The sequence below is a fragment of the Camelus dromedarius genome, chromosome 12, assembly GCF_036321535.1.
Source record: "Camelus dromedarius isolate mCamDro1 chromosome 12, mCamDro1.pat, whole genome shotgun sequence".
Taxonomy (NCBI): domain Eukaryota; kingdom Metazoa; phylum Chordata; class Mammalia; order Artiodactyla; family Camelidae; genus Camelus; species Camelus dromedarius.
This window is the reverse complement of record NC_087447.1, coordinates 67457072-67479858: the sequence shown is the minus strand read 5'-3', so window position 1 is coordinate 67479858 and position 22787 is coordinate 67457072. Positions and strand designations below refer to the sequence as shown.

The 22787-nt window shown below is 34.2% G+C and overlaps 1 protein-coding gene across 1 annotated transcript in view; it reads right to left on the bottom strand.

Annotated features, from left to right (window-relative positions):
• CNTN5 (contactin 5) overlaps positions 1-22787 on the bottom strand; it is a 1016453-nt gene that overhangs the window by 383138 nt on the left and 610528 nt on the right. The window contains exons 4-6 of the mRNA XM_031460619.2: positions 16859-17080; positions 4533-4656; positions 4229-4404 (exon numbers count right to left, since the gene is read on the bottom strand). Coding sequence (XP_031316479.2) covers positions 4229-4404; positions 4533-4656; positions 16859-17080 — 522 coding nt within the window. The remainder of the gene's footprint in view (positions 1-4228; positions 4405-4532; positions 4657-16858; positions 17081-22787) is intronic.

The window sequence follows — 22787 nt, the reverse complement described above, 5'->3', positions numbered from 1 at the left end:
GACTAAATTCTAGTCACATTTTAATAATTGGCTTGGTTTTATGTCAGGCTAATGAAACTTGCTATTGCATTCACGTAGGGATGTTAAAAATCTCTATATAAAGCCTCAAATGAGAAATTTCTATGAGAATTAAATGTCAAGAAAAGATTTCCTTCCCTTGAGGAACTTCGGGGCAATTAGAATCCTTTAAATGTTTGTATTGCTCATTTTGCTCTGACCACTGGGAGTCCCAAGGAAATATTTGTCTTGACCACAATAATTGTGAGACGTTATGGCTTACATTATCTTGACCTCTCATGATAAAAAGTACTTTTTCCCTGGTGCTGTATTTACTTATTTAAATATTTAGCTTTTATGAGATATGATTTTATATAGCAAGTCAAATAAATCACCTTTGAAATGAGGTTGAGTCAAATATATTAGGTAAATTAAAATAAGTATAGATTTGCTATTATACAGTACATTTGCTATTTTGTATTTGTTGATATGTTGAGTGACAAGTGAATAGGAACAAAATTTTAGAGAAAATAAATTTGTTTTACACTTACTTAATTTTGCCACACATTAGATGTATCTTTTATTACTGCTACTCCATCAGGTAAAGGTGCTGACAGACACTCATTTTCTTACCATCAGTCTCTTCAAAAGTCAAGATCTATGATGATTTTTACAGCTTTTGATAATAGTCAAAGTCATCTTTATCCTGCAGCAACTTTATTTAGAAATTTTAGCTTTCCAGTTCCTAACTGGAGATTATCCAATAAATTATAAAAATTAAGAGAAAAGGTATATTTAAAAGAGAAAATGTGATAAGAATAAAAAATAATTACATACAAAATTACTATAAATCCCCAAATTCCAGATCAAGAAAGAGACCTAATGTTCCTTAAACACTTAGACTTCCATATGGAAAATTAAGCAAGTGGTTTATTGACTAAATTTGAATAAGCAGAAGAAATGCAGAATAATCATATAGTTCTTTTTTTTCTAAAATGTATTTTTGCTTTACACATATGTATTAATATACTGATTATAAAATGGTGGTTGACAAAGTAAACAGATAAAGACATTTTTGAAAGATTACAATATAATCTGCCAAATCATGCAACTCTAATGATATTTAAAATCAGAAAGTTTAATGTGTGTGTGTATATAATAGACATGGAATTTTCATGCAAAAGGATGATTCTAACAGGATATATTTAAATTTTTTTATCTTTCATAAATATGAGATTGTTAGTATATGAATATCTTGATTCTTCATTTAAATATGTACCTATTTAGAAAATACAGATTAGTACTTTTTTCTGTGAATATAGAGAAGACCTATCCAATGGTTATTTAACCCTGCCCACTTAGTCTTAAAACCACATCATTTTAGGTAAATATGTCATACTTCAAAAGCTATAGATTTAAAGTGTTATTGGTATAACAAAAGTAATCTTCAAATTTAAAAGACACCAAGGCCGTTAAGTCTCACTTCGAAAGGAGCAACCAAAATTCAATTGGTTGATAACTCAAAAACTACTCTGGATTGGGTAATATGATCCTCCCTTCAATTTGATTTATTTACAAGATCAATTTAGATGATCACAACAGCACTATATAGTATAGAAAACCATAGCTGATAAAATTATTGGATAATAGATGATTAAATTAAGGTATAAAAAGTACAAATATTTATATAATAAAATTATTACAAATTGTAATCATTTTGATAACTTGTAAATTTTGTCTAATTGTATGACATTTAAAACATTTAATAGGCTTTTATTAGATTTAAATATTTAATTTAATTAAGCAGGTTTTAATAATTATCTAAATTTACTCAATATATTAGTTTGAAATATTAGTTGTGTAATAAATATTTATATTTTTATATAAATAGTCATTTGATATATATAAAAGGATTAATAATTTTAGCCTTAAAATGAATAGAAAGTAATCAGAGTTCCTCAACCCACAAAAGCCCTTTGTGTATTAAACAACCTATTGACAACAAGTGAGTGAGTTCACTATCTATGAGGTTGGTCATAAAAAAATCATGATGTAAAGGAAAGTTGCCACCAAGTTTTTAATCTTACTTCACATTTGTATCCTCTCACTTCCTTTCAGTTCTTTCTTTTCCCCAACCTCCTACCTCTTTTTCTCCCTCTAATCACAAAACTAGCTTAACTCCTGGAACCCGACAGCACCCTTGCTCATATCCAGGTATACTAGAAGGCAAGCTGATTGAGCTTTCATCCTTTCTATCACCTATGGTTGCATTTTTTTGTTTTTACCAAAGATCACCTGGCAGAAAGACAGAACTAAGCCTAACAAACTTAATTTTATATCATCAACATAGATAAAATGGAATCTAGGTGGGGCATTAATTTTGAGGCAGAAGGAGCCCTACATAAGCCCTACTTCAACCAGGCACCTTATGGGCTCTTAGGCATACGTGCATGGCATCCAGAACACCAAATTGAGTCATTGGGGGTGGGACTGGGGAGAGGCAGAATAATAAAATGCTACTAATGATGGCATATGTATGTCTACCCATATGTTTAAGTTAAAAATAAAGCAAATTTTGCTCTAAACTAATTTCAGGACTGCTTGATACTGAATAGCTAAGATAGGCAGGTAGGTCGATGGGTCAAGAGACAGAGCCTTCCTTGCCTAGTCACTGCACTGCAAATGCTGGTGCCAGGGCGCCCCCTGCAGGTGGGGTTGAGCATTTGAGAGCTATGACTGGTCTTTGCAAAAATCCTAGAAAGACACAGTTGTATATATAGATGTCTAGGATCTGCCAGTAAGTTGATTTCTGCTCTGAAACAAGCAAGAAACTTTGCATATTTTGCCACTGCTGCTGATTTGGGAGAAAAACAATTGATATGCAAGCTATGGAGAATTGGTGTACCTGTATCAGAGAGCGCAGACCAAAGAGAAAGGCGTAAGCCACTAATATGTGTATATCAAGCGCTCTGGATTTGCTGTACCTGTCTTGAAAAGATTGCTCTGTTGAATAGAGGAGAGACAAAGAGGTTGCTTATTTTGTTTAGTAGGGTACTTTTTAAATACATATGCTGAATAGTGTTGGGTTGTGTCATACACCACATAATATTTTCTAAAATAAAAGGAGCATATTTAGCGTATCTTGATATATTTGGTGTATGTAAAGTACCTATCTGAACTTGGCCAATTACAGTTTAAAAGATAATATTTTGATTTTTCTAGGACTTAGCTCAATGTTCTCCAAACTGATCCATTATCATTCCTTTATTCTTTCCTTTTCTCCTTCACACTCCTATAATACAGTGTCTGGGTTCTGGGTTAATTAGACATAATATGTGAAGAAGATAATACAGAGAAATATCAATTATTCCATTCTTCAGTGTATAATTTTAACTTAAAATCATTTTGTGATAAATTAGGTAGCCATTAGAGTTATATAGTTACATATGAATTATTAACACAAAGATCCCTGGCCCGCCTCTCTATTTTTCAGAGATTATAATCCTCAAGAATTTAAATTCAAGTAGGATGACTTATTAAGAAATAACCCAAAGCTTTTTTTCACCCAGTAGACTTTCCCCAATTTGGTGTAAGAACTCATCATAAATGAAATAATTTCTAGAGTTTTAAGAAATCTATGCATTTAGTTAATTAGATAAATGATCTATTTTAAAAAATATATATATATTCTAATATATGTGTAATTACATGTGATATCTTTTTTCTAATTAAAAAAATTGGGACACCTTGGAAGGCAGTTATAGTCAGAATTTGAAATATTAGCATGTCAGAGGCATTTCTTTGGTTACCTGACTGAAAACAGAATTTTTAGAATATGTTATCTTATGTCCAGAATAATTTATAGCAAATAGTGACTATAATAGGCAGTAGAAGAAAAAATCATCTAAGCAGATATTTTAAAAAGCAGACAGAAAGAATTAAAATCTATTTTTTACTAGATTTCAAAGGATATTTAAATTCTAAAACTTTATCTGCTTTTATGAATAGAATTTTTAACCTCACAGACTACAATTTATTTGAAGAGGGCAAACATTTTGGAAAATTTCAAGATATCTCAGGAAGAAACACACTTTTTGCATAGTTCTAATCCTTACCAAATTTATACCACTATTTTAAAATTTGAGGTCTTAAGCTGTTGCCTAGCTAAACTTTAAAGTTACATGTATACACACTAAACATGTATATGTGGAAAAAGCAGTATTTTACTTACAGGCAAACTGAAGTATGGCTTCTCTACTGAGAATACTTCCAAACGTGTTGGCTGCTAAACACTGGTAATGACCAGAATCCTTTGCTTCACTTGGATTGCTTATAATGAAGGTCCCGTCTATCAAACTGTAGCGATAATCACTTTCCAAATCTATTTCTGTTCCATTTCGAAGCCATCTTATGAAAAATCAGAAGACAAATATGTAAAAATTATATGAGACTTTATAATACTCCTTGGGAGTGTCAGAATCTCATTGAAAGGCATTTTTAAGACTCAAGAAAAACGATTACTAATGAATTTCTACCTGTAATTGGGAGCTGGGTTGCCACGAGCTTCACAGTTCAGTGCTACTTTCTTTTCATCAGAATCAGTCGGGAAAATTATATCATCTGGTTCCTGCACAAACACTGGCCCATAGTCCACACTTTCTGTAAGGACCAAAAGGACACACTTTAAAACTTCTAGAAACATCAAGACCTTTTTTTCTATTATGTTCCTATTCGGAATTCTTGCTCTTTCCTTGCACTCAACAGCCATAGCTAGCAAATTATATTGTCTTAGTAAATTGCAGAGACCCAAATAGAATTTCTTTCTGTACTAGACCAAGACTGCCTTTAAAATATGATGCATAAAATGAAAAAAAAATGCACATCTCAAACACTGGTATTGTACATTTTAAAATATATATCTTCGAATTCACCTAAAAGAGAGCCAAGGACAATAATATTAAATAAAACATTATTTTAATAAACCCAACAGTTTATAAAATTCTTAGAATGTTGACAACAATATACAATAAAGGAAAAGTCTTGAATTAATATTGTGTTACAACTAGGGTACTACAAATGTGACAATGTTGATCCTCATGCATTCTTCATCTGTTCCTTTCTTCAATTATTCAATCAAGCACTATTTAATGCTTAACGATGTTGGTGTGTAAGGGGAAAATGATGTAATGCAAATAAACACGTTCTCATGGAATAAATGAGACATGTCCTCAAAAAAAAAAAAAAAAGGCAAGTAACTGAATAAAAATGTCAGAACTGTCCATAATTAAATGTTTACCAGTAGGTAAAGTAAATACAGAAATCAGAAGAGAAGAGACATAAAAAGTAGGGCAGGGAAGAAGAGCACTTAAACTTATTGTGTCTGCCAGATTCTATCTCATTTAATTAGTTAACACTCAGATTCTATGGTAAAGATAATTTTAAACTCATGAGCATTTTATGGAAAAATAGAAATAAAAATGGGCCTCAAATGTCAGTTTGGACTCCACAGCTTGCTGGAGAAATGATGAGTAAGTGTGCTGGGGGCAGTATAAATCACATTAGCCTGTAGTGGACTATGAAGGTACAGAATTCAATGCATACTTAACCTCAATAGCACCTTGAATTGTGGACTCAGGAAAAAAGTAGAACTTTTTCTTTTTTTGTTAATCATAAATTTATGTAATAACCTTAGATCAAGATTTTCGACCTTGGCACAATGACATTTTGAGCTATTCTTCCTTGTGAGAACTTTCTGTGCATTGTAAATTAACATCATCCCTGGCCTCTACCTACTGGATTCCAGTAGCACATCTCCCCAAAGTGTGATCATCGAAAATCTCTCCAGACATTGTTAAATGTCCCTTGGGTTCAAGAGCACCCTAAAACCACTGCCTTAGAAAAATGAAGAGGAAAGATTTTAGAGAAGACATATTCCCAATGTCTGTACTAAACAGTTGGGGGTTTACATCCTCTGTGGATAACCACAAGAAACTATCAGGAAAAATATGCAAGAATAAATGTCCCAAGAAACTCAAGCTTAAAAATACTATGACTCAAAAAGGTGTGCACCTCCATATTTAGAATAATGAGCTGAGAATAATTGACTTCCTTTCTTTAAAAGTTCTATATGAGCATTTTCTTTTGGAGAAAGAAAACATGGTATTCTAAGCATTCTTCCCATAAAACTGAGCACTCACAATAACCAGGTACTGACAAGTACTTCCTTTGAGTCCAGTCTATGTGAGGTCCCTTTTCTTAAGCTACAGCAAAAAAAAATACTACATGAAAAAACAGAAATGTGTTATTCTATACTAATTACATTGCTGTTACTTAAAATTTGTATTTAAAAAAAAGGAAAATAAATGATTTGATAAATAAATAACTAGAGAAAATTATGGGACTCTTTCTTTATTCTTAAATTTCAGGAATTTTGCTGGATATGTCCTAGTGCTAGACATTTTGTACAATTTGCAGGTCAAGACCTTATTTTTCTTTCCTTTTTCTTTCTTTCTTTATTTTCCTTTTTCTTTTTTTTTTTTTTTTTTGTGTTGTTAGGATGTTTCCATTCTAATAATCTCTGTGATGATTATCCAGTCTTACCTTGACCACTTCTAGTAATGCATAAAGTCTTAACAAATTACTGTTTTATTGTTTAGATTCTCAAAAAAAAAGTATGTCTTAAAATAAGAAACATAAGCTTGTGTCCTAGATGGGGACATCTTATTATTCAAGTCTGCTCTAAAATAAATACTCATCACTCAAGACTACTACTACTGAATTGATAAGAACATCAATAATAACTTGCTTAATTTATAGCAATTAACATTAAGATTAGAATATAGAGACTATTAAGACTCTTACGTTCCCTTGATAGAATATTATGGAGAATACGAAATTAATCAAATGAATTTTTTAAATTTTAAATTTTAATTTATTAAAAACAAACCTATTTTAATATAATCAACAGAACTGGCCCCGAATCATTCTGTCCACAATTAATTAATAAACGAAGAAGTATATCTTAAGGGTCTGCTTATACCCAATGTCAAAATGATCATCTACAGCAAACCTTTATGTCACCATTAGCCCACAATTAAATTGGATAGGTTTTGTCTATTCATGTGTGACGGGGACTGGCTACATGCTTATTAATCCCATTTATTCTTCTTAGGAACATTGGAACACTTTCTTAACCTTACTTAGGATAGGACTGAAACTCCCATGTGACTTGCTTCTGGACTGAAATGTTAAATGTGAAATCCAGGACTAGTCACAAAATTATTCATGTTCCTCTACCTCTCTCTTTTCATTTGTCAGTTAGTTGAAGGTAAAGGAGTAGGAGATGCCAGTGAAGCCCTATAGCATCAAAGATATCATATGGTTCCCAAACTCTCCACACGGAGATCCATTCATTGAACAACCGAGTGGAATGTGACATGAATAGAAAAGAAACATTTAACATGTCAAGTTGTTTGTTATCACATCCAGAATAACCTTGCCTTGATTAATATTATATTTAAAAGCAAAATAATTCTAAAGCTTTCAATGAATATATAATTTGATTAGGAAGCAATGCACACTGAAGTATACATCATTAGATTATAGAGCCCTGCTTGTATTCTTCTTCCCTAGTTCAGGACTTCGGATTACTATTTCTTGTTCTCAGGCTAAGGACCTATGACAGAAGAAATTCAATCATTCAGCCTTATATCAGTTTTACTGCTCCAGTTTGTATAACTGGTTTTCTACTTAATCCTTGAGCTCCAGTCTTTCCTCAAGTGTCCAAATTCTGAAAATGTGGGTTCATCCTATGTCCCTATTTCTAAATCTTAATTTGTCTACCTTTCAATAAGGCCTAGTGCTATTATTTAGACACTTACATTACATGGAAGCTGTGGTTCTTATTTTGTATTTTCACATGGTTAACTTTTCCTGCATAGTCATGTAATCAATTCTGACTCCATTTTTGATCTTTGACTACTGATCACTTTCAAGCCTTCTCAGTCACTTTTCCCATCTTGTCGCACCTCAGGGAAAGCTGATAACGCACCGTTCCCTTGACTCCATGGGAAACTTCACAACACACAAACCCAAGACCACATAGGAGCTCTTACTCCAGCCCTACTCCCCAACCACAACAAAAACCAATGCAGCCCATTCCTTCCCACTCCTTGCTCAAGACATTTTTCAGACCAGTCTATAATGCTCTCATCAGAGTGCTTCATGATGGAAATAATAAATCTTTTCATACTCTATCAGTAAATGCGTAGCATTATTAGCCTCTGCATGGGAACCAGTTTCGGGTTGTAGGGTATTGATCTTGTGCTCTGCAGGGCAAGCACACCACAGGTTAAGGCTCAGTCACCTGGTTAGCTGACAGTCTTCTCTGAGGGAAGCATGGTTTCCTCTCAGTGGGTTTGCACTCATGGTAGCAATAGTTCTTCAGATGGTTAACTAAAATGTGGAAAAGATACATGAAAAAACTAACTCCTGAATTTTTCTGAATGGCTTTCTCTTACATTTTTTGAGGAAGATAAGATATGCTGTGGGACCATCCAAATTATTTGGGCAAGATGGTCTTCACTTGGAGGGAAGCCAGGGGCTAGGTTTGGAAGCAATTATATAGAGTTAAATAAGTTGGAGATACTTAAATTATTCTCATAAACCATATATATATATATTTGCTTTTCCCCTTTTGTCATCGTTGAGCCTTAGAAGCAAATGCATTCCTTCTGATCTCAGTAAGTCTAGAAGAGGAATATGGAATTGAGGGAAAAGTGCTGTACCTCTGTCTTCAGGCTAGTGGTTCTCAAATTCCTTTAGTAACAAATATTTTACAATTTTCCTCTTCTGATTCTTAAATTAATGGATATTCTAATTTACCTATATGCATTTTTTTTAAAATTAATGAAAGGATCCAATAAAATAGAAGTAATATAAAACAGTATTTAACTCAATATGTAAATTCTCATGAACAATTATAATAGAAGACGGAAAGAAGTAATCTTAACAAAGCAGCTTGTTTTTGTTCATAAAATCCCCATGAATGTAACAGCTGCAAATGCAAACTGATCCAAGCATAAGATTGATGAATCAAATTTTGTGAGGGCTATTGGTGTCAGGTGATGTAATTTTCTAACTGGTCAGCAAGTTCTGTTAAAATCATTAACGGAACTAAATATAATCTTATGGTAATTTACACTTGTTTTGCATTGACATATCCATTATATATCAAAAATACCTTGTGTATAATACAGAGTTAGATTCTTGCTTGAGAAAATTGTAGAGAATTTTCACTCATATGAATGTCTGGAAGGATATTTAAGAGTTCTGTGCATTATCATTACAGGTCATTTAGCATTCCTGGTCTTTACTCTCTAAATTAAAATAACTTCCTAGAATCACTAAGACAATCAAAACTATTCCACAACTTTTTGGAACACCTCAGAAGTGGAGCTGCCACCCCTTCTTAGAATCAAACTAGGGCAACAAAGCAGAGCCAAAAGTTAGCATGATGTTGGCAACAGTCTTTCATGAGAGATGTCTGAATAGAGGGACAGAGTTTTACTGCAAAATGATGACTCTGGGGTCCATCTACCCTTCTCCTAGGGGAGCTTCTTGAAGCAATGGTATGCTACTCTGTTTATGGAGACAACAGTTTCCCTTGTAGAGTCCTGTCTTGGATCAAGCTGCTATCTCATCCTTTCTAACTCCTTTTGAAATTCCTGCCATTTATTGATAGGCTACCTAGATACTTTCTTTCTGCCAAATAGTGTTAAGTATCACCTTATCAGAGATTTCTACAGCTAGGTTCCCTAGGGAAACCTTGCTTCCTGGCATTTGATCATTAAATTTTCAATTGTTTCCTGACCAGACATTATCATGCCTCTCTAGATTCTAACCTTGCTTTTCACACTTAAATTATTTTTTAAACAATGACTTCTGTGCTCATTTTTCTCCAACATTAGGTCTAATGCCAGACACCAATGCTCTGCACCTGCTGGTTACCTCTAATTAATGGCCTTGTCTAGTTTATTCACGTAATATGAACTGAGTGTATTGGTAATATCATCTAGAGGAAATGTCAGCCTATCAAGTCCAATACAATTAAAAGGAATGCACTTTTAATGATTATTAATAAATTTTATGTGATCATTTCCAGAAATTTTGAAATGTTTAATTAGAAACTGCATTTTATGATGACATTCACAATTACAATGTGTGAAGAATATTTCACACCATGTGAACATATAAGGTGAATTCTTAAAGAAAATATTCAAACCTTCCTTTAATTTTAAGTTGCCTTTGAACACTGAAATTGAGTTTCTTTATAAAAGTTAAACAAGTGTAAACTGTCATTACAAAACTTTCAAGGATTCCTAAGAATTGAAGAGCATTATTTATTAAAAAGCATTGGGATGAATGTTTTATGGGCAGCAGTATTATATTGTGCACATAATGTAAATCGAGAGTCTAATAGATTTTTTCGTCATTTTTTAATGTAGTTATAAAGAAAGGTCAGATTCAGAGATGCTATCGCTTATGAGAATTACCAAATTGTACCAGCGCCATGTGACATTCAGAAGATGCCAAACCACTAGGCCACTTTGTCAGCAGAGGGAAGACATTGTTTTTCCCTCCTTTTCATTAGTAATGCAAAATACACAGTTTAGTTTAAAAACCTTCAGGCAGATACTCTATCGTGGTGTAGAAATTCAACCTAAATTCAGATTTTAAATTCCTCAAGTAGATGTCTCTCTATTAAATGATATTTGTTAAGCTCCTAGTAAGCTTAGACTGCTTTACTTGCTGAGAGAGAAAAAAGAGGAGGATACAAAGATGGTCTTTACTTGAATGGCCTATAGTTAAATTAGAGAGAAAAATCATACTAACAGAAAACAGTAACAGTAGCTCTAAAAATTAAGAATACAATAGAACAGTAAAATCATACAGTTTCCATGAATAGCCATGAAACAGTAAGGCTTTTATTAAAAGATGGTCTCACTTGCAGACAGAAAAGCTGGAGTTACCTGATTTATATAGCAGTGTATCGTCCAAGTGAAATACTTCTTTTTTCCCTCCTAGAGGGAATTTGTATTCCATGAAAGATCATTTAAATTTTATATTTGGTCCTTCAGAACAATTTATCAACAAAGGCTCAAGGCTCAAACAGTTTCTGAGGATTTATCTGAGTCCCCAACTCCAATGAGCAACATTCTTTCTTCCAGGTACTCTACATTTCTCTTCTTCCCTTTTTGAGTCTAGCTCAAAAAATTTTATTTCCCTGTCCATGCTTCCTCACCTCAATCAAGTGTCACTGACTGTTGTACTTTACTTAAAGCCATCTTGTTTGCCTTCTCTTGCTCTGACTTGCTCCTGCTGTTGGAGATCAGCTACCATGTTGTCAGCCACCTGTGGTGAGACCCACTAAGAATGGCCTCTGGTCAACAGTCAATGAGTAGGTGAGGCACTCAGTCCAACAACCCTCAGCAACTGAATCCTGACAATCATGTGAGGTAAGTGAGCATACAAGTGGATCTGCACCTGTTTGACCCTTGAGATGAGACTGTAGCCCTACATTGTGAAAGACACAGAGCCAGAGGACAAGTTAAACCACATCAGGCTTCCTGACCCACAGAGACTAGGAATAATAAATATGTAAGTTTCCTCCATTTTGTTCATATCTTCATGTCTTCTATATTTTCTACAGAGCATGTCTTCTCTTCTTCTTACAATATCATGACTTTAAGTTTTTCTTTATAAGTTTCATGTATTTTATTTTCCTGTGTTATTTTGTGATTAATTTAACAGGTTGGTATTCTTTTTTAGGCAGCTAATCCCTATAGTCAGTCACTATTTGTTTATTCGGGTCCTGATTAATCATTCTTCTTTGGAATGGAAGTCAGTTGAAAGACAGAGTCTTTTGTAACCCAATGTTGGAAGTCATATTCCACGACTTTTGACATAATCTGTTCTATGTTAGCAGGTTACTAGCTTCAGCCCACAGTGGAGAAGGAATTACACTGTAAATACCAGCAGGTGGAAATCACAGTGACTCATTTTATAGTCTACCTAGTATAGGTGTCATCATATTAGTTTCATATTTTATATTTTATTTATTTATTTTTGGTGTATATATACAATGGAATATTACTCAGCCATAAAAAGAATGAAGTAATGCTATTTGCAGCAACATGGATGGGCCTAGAGATTATCATATTAAATGAAGTAAGTCAGACAGAGAAAGACAAATATCATATGATATCACTTTTATGTGGAATCTAAGAAGAAAGATACACATTCTATTTACAAACCAAAAACAGACTCACAGAGATAGAAAACAAGCTATGGTTATCAAAGGGGAAAGGGCAGGTATGGAAAATTATGGATTGGGGATTAATAGATACACATTAATATGTAAAGATAGATAAACACAAGGATCTACTGTATAGCACAGGGAACTATATTCAATTCCTTGTAATAACATATAATGGGAAAGAATCTGAAAAGAAAAAAAAAAGTATGTATATGTAAAACTGAATCACTTTGCTGTACACCCGAAACTAACATTGTAAATCAGCTACACTTCAATAAAAAATTAAAAAACATATTTTATATTTTAATAAATAAAATATCACACAGCTGAGGTCATCTCTCTTCCCTTTCCTTGTACCACTTCCCTGCTCTCATTCTCCCTTCGTCCTGAGAGGTAAGAACTATAGTCACTTGCTATACCAAGTTATGTTTTAAAAATTGAATTATACATATATATATAATTTTGATTTTTACTTTTTTACATAAATGATATCTTATTATATGTGATATTCTGTAAATTTCCATGTCTACTAACCACCATATTTTATATCCATTTTGTTTCATAAAGATATGGTCGATTCATTTCAAAAATTTTAATTTTCCAATGAAAAATACAATTCATGTTCACATTCCCCTTCTGATGGACATCTGAGTTGTTTCCAGTTTTTTACTATTAAGCCTATGTTGCAGTGAACATACTTCTATATTTCTTGTGTATGTGAGGGACAGTTTCTCCAGGTTGTAGATACAAGAGTGGAATTGCTTTCCCAAATTGCTCTGCAAACTACAGTTTTATGTTTCTTAGAAAAATCTTAGCTCTACCTGGGGGACTTCTAGGCTTAACTATGAGCAGGAGTGGGATGACTTTCTATTCAGGCTCTGTTAGTTTTCTCATTTTTCACAAGAGCATGTCAACCCCAGCTTTATTCTCTATTAAGGCTAAAGGGAATTACCTGACAAAAGCCATATGTCAGGCTCTTGTCAGAGAGAACAAACTCGAAGTCACATCTAGCCAAGGTCTATCAAATGCTCTGATGAGAAAACAACACTCAGGGAAGATTGCTTGGAAAATACTCAGACTATCCGTTCTCCCTGATACTCTAAATATGGATTAAACTAGAGTAGCAGAGGACTTGGATTATATCAAACTGGTTGCCAGCCTGAAGCCTTGCCACTTTAAGTATGGTCCACAGACCAACAGCAGAAGCATCACCTGGCAGTTTTTTATAAATGTAAATTATCTGGTCCTACTCCTGGTCTATTGAAAGGGGATGCATTTTAACAAGATTCTCAAGTGATTATACGTACACTAAAGATTAAAGAAGGAGCACTGTTTTAGATAATTACTTCTAATTTTGTCATTGATGGTCAGGTTTCATCTGCCTTTATTGAAGTACATGAAATTCAAAGTTATGTACACAATACGAATACTGTTCAGGTTACTGGCCATTACATCAAGTAATAAACTGGTAATGAGGACCCTCCAGAAAAATTTGTCTGATCTTAGTGTCAGAAATAGCTGTGTTTCTACTGAGTAACCATTTCATTTCAATCCTCAAAACAGTGGGAAACGTGTAACTGACCAGAATTTCTTTTTCCTTAACTAATTACCCCAAATGGAACTGACCTATGACAGGTATACAGGCTTTTACAGTAGACACTTCGAATTAGTCTTAAGCCTGGCTCCATTATATGTCCTAAAAGTTGCTGTTTTCATCATTTTCATGTGTTTTAATTCATATTTCCTAACTGTATTTTATGTATCACTGTGAGCCACATTAACTTATATTTGAATCAGGAGAACAAAAGAATAGAACACTGGCTGGTACCAAATTATATCAACTACAAGAGTTATCTCATAGTTCTGATCACTTAATGTATTCTAACTTGGTGCCATCTCATAAAATAATAAATGATTCCCAAAGGCCACAAATCCTAACAAATCTCTGCCTGATGAATATGACATCAGAGTTAATGTAATGGATTTTTTAAAAAAAACAATTTATTTTTTAGATCAGTTCTAGGTTCACAGCAAAATTGAGAGGACAGTAGAGATTTCTCATATACCTCCCACCTGCACACATGCATACCTCTCCCATTATCAACATCACTCACCACAATGGTACATTTTTACCAAAGATGAACCTACACTAACACATCATAATCACCAATGGTCATAGTTTATGTTAGGGTTCACCCTTGGTGTTGTACATTCTATAGATTAGGACAAATGAATATCCATCATTACGATATCACTCAGAGTATTTTCACTGCCCTAAAAATCCTCCTGTGCTCTGTTTATCATCTCTTCCCCTACCCCCAACTCCTGGTAACCACCAACCTTTTCACTGTCTCCATGGCTGTGTTTCTTTCCAGGATGTCACATCACTGAATCATACCATTTGTATGTAGAGTCTGAAAAGCATGTAGCCTTTTCAGATTGGCTTCTTTCACTTAGAAATATGCATTTAACTTTCCCACATGTCTTTTCATGGCTTGATAGCTTATTTATTTTTAGCAGTGAATAATGTTCCATTGTCTGGATGTACCACCATTCATTTATCCATTCACCTACTGAAGGACATCTTGGTTGCTTCCAGGATTTGGCAATGATGAATAAAGCAGCTATAAACATCAGTTTGCAGATTTTTATGTGGGCATAAGTTTTTCAACTCCTTTGGATAAAACCAAAGAGCGCTATTGGTAAGAGAACGTTTAGTTTTACAAGAAACTGCCAGACTGTTGTCCAAAGGGGCTGTACCATTTTGTATTCCATTAGCAAGCTACAAGAGTTCCTGTGGCCCCGTATCCTTAACAGCATCTGATACTTTCAATTTCTGGATTTTGGCCATTCTCCTAAGTGTGTAGTGGCATCTTATTGTTTTAATTTGCATTTCCATGATGACATACATATGATGTGGTGTATCTTTTCGCATAATGATTTACCATCTGTTTATTTTCTTTGGCGAGGCATCTGTTAAGGTCCTTCGGCCATTTTAAACTCAGGTGGTTTAATTGCTTACGTTGATTTTTAAGAGTACTTTGTATACGTTGGATAACACTTATTTATCAGATGTGCCTCTTGCAAATATTTTCCTCTAGGCTGTGGCTTGCCTTCTCATCCTCCTGATATTTTCTTTCACAGAACACATTATGAAATTTTAAAAACTTGTAAATACTTTGAAAAATGAAACATTTTAAGGCACTGACACTATGCTTATATACAATTTAAATGCCAACACTATAAAATGATGCTCCACATGTCAACAACTGGCATAATGATGAGACATGAGTTTGCCTGTACTTGGTACCACAGCCTAATTAGACATTTTTAGGATTTTCCCAACTAGTTTAGTTCTTGCAAAATTTGATATGCCTTGTCCTTTATCAGTCATAACTGAAATGTAGCCCACAGTGAACTGGACTTAAACTTAGTAGACGTGTGAGTGAAATTTGCTGAACTACTATTAGAAGTGTGACCTTGTCAAAGGTACTTATCTGCCCCTGAGTTTCCATTTCCAAAGAAGATAGAAAGAATATTTACACATTTCACATATTTATTGATAATATTATTGATATACATGTTCCAAAGGAGACTGGGACAGAGTCCGGTAATAATCAAGCACTAGCGCTCCTCTCTGTTAACTAACCTTGTATTGTTTTGTTGATCCAAAAATGACAAAGTTAGAGAACATTTAGAAAATACTCAAACCATAAGGTTAATAGCCGCAGAGTAGTCCTTAATTTAACTGATAGTGTTGGACATTTAGATTACTTCTTATTTTCCACTCATAAATAAAGCTAAGTGTGCATTGTTTATTTCCTTATGCAAAACACATTTCTAAAAATAAAATATGAGATTGAAAGATATGACAATTTTGAGGCTCTTGAAACTCATTGTTAAATTATCCTTCAGAAATTTTATATTTTTTCTTCTGATGTATGAATTTAGTCTTAATCATAAATCAGAATTGTAATCAGGTACAATTAAATCCTTAAAAATTTTTTTAAAGATGTGTGCAACATAAGACTAACTTATGATCAAGATGGCCTTAACATTTTTCTCAGGTTCACTAAACTTTTGACACGTTTCCTCTTGACTATGGTCCCTACCCCACATTTTCTTAGAGTATTTACTTTAGAAAACCTGCAGTTATAAATTCCTTCTTTGCATCTGTGAGACATTAATCTTCACCCAGTCTCTTGCCAGTTTTAAAACTCAAGAATATCTTTTTCAAAAACATGGGTGTCTTTTTTTTTTTTTTTTGAAATGTAATCATCAAGAAAGAGAGGGTCCCTATTTCCCAGTCTCTGTAGAATGGTAAGATCCTAACTTCAGTAAGCACCAATTAGTAAATACAGATGGCCTAACTCTTCCTTAATATTCTCCACATTTCCAAATCCTAAAATCCACTTTCTATTTCAGAGGCATGAGTCTAACCTCTTTCCTTGATTGCAATAAGCTTAACTCCTATTGCAATGGTCTTGAATAAAGTCTTCCTTACCTGTTTAACTCCAATAGGTACAATTTTCCTTTAATACTTACCATCTTGTTTGAAGGCATCTGAGGAATGATAAAGGTTGATGGGGGAATAATAATGTTGAGCTGCCCCTCTCCAGCTCGGTGAAGAAACACTCAGTGTTCCTAATGAAGGACTGCTGTGTCGTGGTCTAGTCTTTGAACCGTAGAGGGATGACAATGAACTTTTCTTAATTCTTAGCAAAGCAGCATATGGAGTAGAGAGACCAGGAAGAGCTCCAGAATATTCTGTAAAAAAAAAAAATTATATATATATATATATATATAAGGTGAGTTCTGAGGAGACTCACTTTTAATGGAAATTTTTCTTCTGAAGACATTGTTGAAAATCTCCTTTGGAGATGAAACCAAGTGAAAATGACAGTGGGAGTGGAAAAAAATAATATTCTATATATATATTTTAAAATATTTTCTGAAAATTCTACTAGTTATAAAGTTGGAGTTCTGCAAGAAAGAAAGAAAAAAAGGCATGAAGGAGGAGAGAACAGAAAAGGAGAAGGAAAAAAGGAAAAAGGAAGGAGGGAAGCAAAAAAGGAATCTACTCAACTTTTAATTCTTTTCTTTGTAAGGAATATATAGGAATTAACTTTTTTGCTTGCCTTGATATTAAAATATCCATTTACATACTTTAAATCAGTTCCTTCTTTATTATTTAAAAATAAGAAAAAGGGGAAAACAGCATTATCAATTACACTCTACAAATATAGATTGGATCTCCATCACTTAAATTTTATCATGTAGTAGGATCAAATTCACTATGGAATATTAAAAAAACAACTGGATGAATTTGATTTGTACATTTTATACATATAATTTATATAATTACATTATCAAGTAGAAATAGTATTTTGAAAATTCCTACTTTTATTGATTATTCAGAAATATATTGCCCATATTTTATTTTAATTCCCAAGATCTTTTATTAGAAAAGATACGCACAGTGTCTAAAGCAGATTGTACAAAGTCCTTTATAACCACAGGGAAGTCAGTTTGGCATATAGATTAAATGTTGAAAAATACAAACTAATTATGATAAATTCTAAAAACCAATTAGGAATTTGAATTTTTCCTATGTCCAATGTCAACTGAATTTGACAACTTATTGAACTTGGAAATACTTTTAGGAGTCAGATATTTTTGTTCATGGTATTTGATTCGAAATCAGCTTAATGGATGTTAATTCAATATTGGATAAAAATAATTTATATTTGTGAGTAAGTTTCCTCACAATTAAGATTATTTAGAATCATTATCCTGTGTCACAGAGGTATTTTGGAATACATGAAGCATTTCTGTGATTTGAAAATAATACTTCAGGTGTTAAGCATCAAATTAAATTGAACATTTTCTGTTTTGTGAAATTGTAAATGTAATTTCTCTGAAACTCAAAAAGGCATATTTTTAGATGTACTCCACCTTTAAAATGAGCGTGATATGTGTAGTCTAAGCCCATCAGGGGCTGTTAAGAGATTCATGTCCTTTCATTTTTGTGTTCAACCACAAGTCTGGTAAAGGTGGATCAATTTTAGCTGAAAATAGCTAAGCTCTCTTGGGCAAAGTATATGAGAACAGATTATGGGTAGACATAAAATCTCCCTTAAAACCTGAAATTAAATGCAAGTTTTGACACCTAGAGGTGTGTGGTAATGAAAAGAGAATGTGTTTTCCTTTAAGGTAGTTTGTAATTGTAGTTTCTAAACCTGTTCATTTCTCATTGCAGTCTGTTGCTCTGTGTTTTAGCTGCCTACCTTGCTCATATATAAAAAGAAAAAAAAAAAAAAAAAAAGAACTGTTCCCTGCTAGTGTTAAAAATTAAAATGGAGAATGAGAATGTGGTTTATAGTTCTTAAAGCTAGAGAAGGGTAATTAATGGAAAACTGGGAGGGTCATAATGAGGCTCAAAAAAGCCAGGATCATCATCATGCTTATAAAACATACATACATATATATATTTAAACAAAATACATACAGTCCAAGTGGTACAAAAATTGGTTTATGGCACGCCATGTAAATAGAGATGAGCCAAATCCTAATTTGGCTGCATGCTTCACAACAGGACTTCATTTGTTATGTAATCAGCTGCTTCTGTTGCAGTGGATATGATTTTTTCATCAATTAAAGTGAATCCAAAGCTATTACTAGAAATCTGACAATTTATTCATTCACTCATGTATTCAAAAAGCATGTAATGAGAATATAGTAAGGGATAAATGCTAGGGATATAGTCAGCCCCCCATATCTGCAGGTTTTGCATCTGCAGATTCAACCAACCACAAATCAGAAATATTTGGGAAAAAATTTCCAGAAAGCAAAACCTGAATTTGTTGCATGCCAGCAACTAGTTACATAGCAACTATTTACACAGCATTTACATTGTATTCAGTATTACAAGTCTAGAGATGATTTAAAGTATTTAGGATAATGTGTGTTGATTACATGCAGACACTAAGCTGTTTTATATAAACGACTTGAGCATTCTTGGATCTTGGTATCCACAGGGGGTCCTGGAACCATTCCCCTGTGGATTCTAAGGTAAAACTGTATTGCATCAGCCTACAAGGAGTTTATGACCTAGTGGAGAAGAAAGATCACTATGTGTGCAACTTTAATTCAGTGTGACAGAAAAGTAAATTTGAAGGCCTATGGGCTCCCTTCCACTGCTGGAGAATCCTCTCATTCAGCTTAGGGCCATCAGAAAATGATTTTCCAGATGAAATTCTATCTAATCTGAGTCCTAAAAGCCCATTAGTGATTAACTCAGCAAAACTGTGCAGGAAAGGAAGATATTCCAGACAAAGAGAAGAAAGTATATGAAGACTTGGAAAGGAAAGGCGGCATGTCATACTTGGTAGATGGAAACAGTCTGGAGCTCAGAGTGAGGGAGACAGGTGAGATAAGAGGTGAGGCTGGATAAGCAATCAAGGGACCACTGGTGAAACGCTCAACATGTCATGCTAAATGGTATGACTTTGAAATGACAGCCATGTAAGTTTCAGAACGATCACACTGGCTGAAGTGCCATTTGGACCAAAACAAAAGGAAAAAAGACTACTGAAGAGTCTAAAGCTGTAATAAAGACAAAGAGTGGTCAGGAGTGAGGAGGTGACCATCTATATGGGAATAAAATCAATAAAATTGTTGACTGATTGAAATGGAGGCAAAGAAGGGAAAGTAAGAGACTGAGGATGGTCTGTGCTGCTGGCATTGGAATGTGAATGCAGGAAAAGGCATGTGCTCTAGGAGAAAGCTCCATAATTCAGTTTGGGGCAGGCAGAGAGCTAGGGGTGCTTCCAGGGCATTCACGCGGATTATCAGTTTCTTTAAACATAAGGGCCCAAGAGAGATTATTCAATGGTAGCCAAGGAGGTGGTTATAAAAACTATGAGAATTGATGAGTTTGCCAAGGAAACAGGTAAAATGAGATATAGAGTGTTACAAATGGAAATCTGAGGAGCGCCAGCATTTCAAACAAAAGGGAAGGTACTGGAACCTGGAAAAGAAAGAGGAAACGCAGAAAAGTGGGATGTCACTGAAGGGGAGGGAAGAGTCTTTCAAAACAGATGAGGAAGCAGCTGACAGTGTCAAAGACGAGTGGGGAGAAGCTGCGCCTGCAGAGGAGAGGCCCAGCAGTACCACAGCTGTCCTGTTGCTCCGAGTACAATGCATGGTGAATGTGCGGTGGAGTCAGAGTCACGGGGTCAAGCCTGGAGCCCCTGTGCTGCCACTTCCGTTGCATCAGACATAAAGGGACCTTGGCCTGAGCCTGTGGACTCCATTCATCTTCTGGCCTGAGTGCAACTATTAATTCAGTGACATCTCCTTTCAGGGGCATTTTTAATTCTTCTACCTGATGCCCTTCTAGCGTCCCAGCCCCTTTTTTTTTCCTTTCGGACACTCTAATTTTCTTACTCTGCAATCCCAGTTCTGGGGATCCTCAGCTCTAAAAAATAGACATATTAAATAAATGGAAAAATGGTGCTTCAATCATAGGGCTTTTATATTTACATCTTACCCTCTGTCCTCCAGCTCCACACCTTCTTGGACTTTCTGACGATGGTGCTCCCTATTTCATTGTGAAAGCAGAAGCAATCAGAAGAAAGGGTCCCTCACATGCTCCTGCCACCTGTATGTACTCTCATATACTCTGCCTCGTGTTCAATAATATGCTATGAATGAACTGTCTGTGCATCTATTAAAGGCCACTTGTATGCACTGAATTCTGTTCCATCCCATCTTAACTGCTGAAGGATATTGTTCTAGAAAATCCTTTGTCTCCCCTTCAACATCGTCTCCCTGTGAGATCACTTCCATACCTCCACAGAAATTCCTCTAACCTGAAAAACAGCCCCTTTGACCTTGCCATTTCCTTCTACCTATTTTCCTTTACAGCAAGACTTCTTGAAAAGAGCCCTGGATGGTCATTGTGTTCAATTCCTCTCCTCCCATTCTCCTGTGAGCCTATTCTAAGCAGCCTTGCCTAAACCACTCCGCCACAATGACTCTCTTCAAAGTTAACAATGACCAAGTCACTGCTAAATCTAAAGGTCAGTTATCACTCTACTAGACTTATTAGCTGACTAACTGTTCCTTTGTTCTTTAAACGTTTTCTTCATGTGATCCCAGGACTACAATCTCATGTTTTTCCTATTTAACTGGCTACCTTCATTTCCCTTGTTAATTTTTCTTTGTCTGTTCTTATTCGGTTGTGTTTGCTCTTATTTTGTTTGTTTGTTTTTTAGATTCCATATATAAGTGAAATCATACAGTATCTGTCTTTCTCTGTCGGACTTATTTCACTTATCTTGACACCCTCTAGGTCCATTCATGTTGTGACATATGGCAGATTTCGTTCTTTTTTACGGCTGGGTAATAGTCATATATATATATATATATATATATATATATATATATATATATATATATATATATATATATATATATATATATAAAAATATCTTCTTTATCCATTCATCTATTGATGGGCACTTAGGTTACTTCCATATCTCAGCTATTGTAAATAATGCTGCAGTAAACATAAGGGCGCATATATCGTTTCAATTTAATGTTTCATAGTGACTGCTCCAATCTACATTCCCATCTGGTGGACAGAATTGAATATTGGACTTACTCTTTCCAGGTTTGATCGGGTTACAAGATGAAAATATAAATATCAAATTTCAATACTCATTTTACTCTGAGGAATTAAAAAAGCAGAAAGTGGAAGGGGAAGTTAGACTTCTGTTATCCTGACAGGTGTATTTCCACAAGTAAGTTTCTAAGAAAAAACTCTGGCCACTGATGGAAAGCATAGATCTACAGAAAACTCAATGCCTATGTATTCTTGTGTTTCTACTGGACAAAGAAAGACCTATCCATCTTTTATCCATATTCCTGTCCAGGGTTTGGAAGGAAAAGTGACTCATAATTTCTTGCCAGAGAAATCCTCATTAGTTGCTCAAACTTTAAATGAATATCTACACTGAAGATGTCAGTAAAATCTAGTTATGTGTTAATCATTTCTTCTTCTATGTTCCCACTTCTCATACATCAGACCTTAGGGAATGTGAATTACAGTTATTTCTAAAGTGGTCTAGAGATTTTGAGATAAAACTCAATTAACCTGGTGCTCTCACACCATGAAATTCCAGCTGGAGGTTGGGTAGGAGTAAATATTAATGCCTTCATTAAATATTTCCTAATCAAATGACCTGGGACAGCTGAACTTATATTATTTAATAAAATTGTAGTCTATTAAGTCAGAATGACATTGCCACCACTTCAGTCTTGGAATTAATAGCATTGTTTTTCATTACTTAAAAGGTCACTTTATAAGTATAGCATTGTTATTGAATATAAATAATATTCAAGAAATGATAGAAGGACCAGAAGTTCTTATGATAATATTTGTGAATAAATAAAGATAAAAATGTCGATA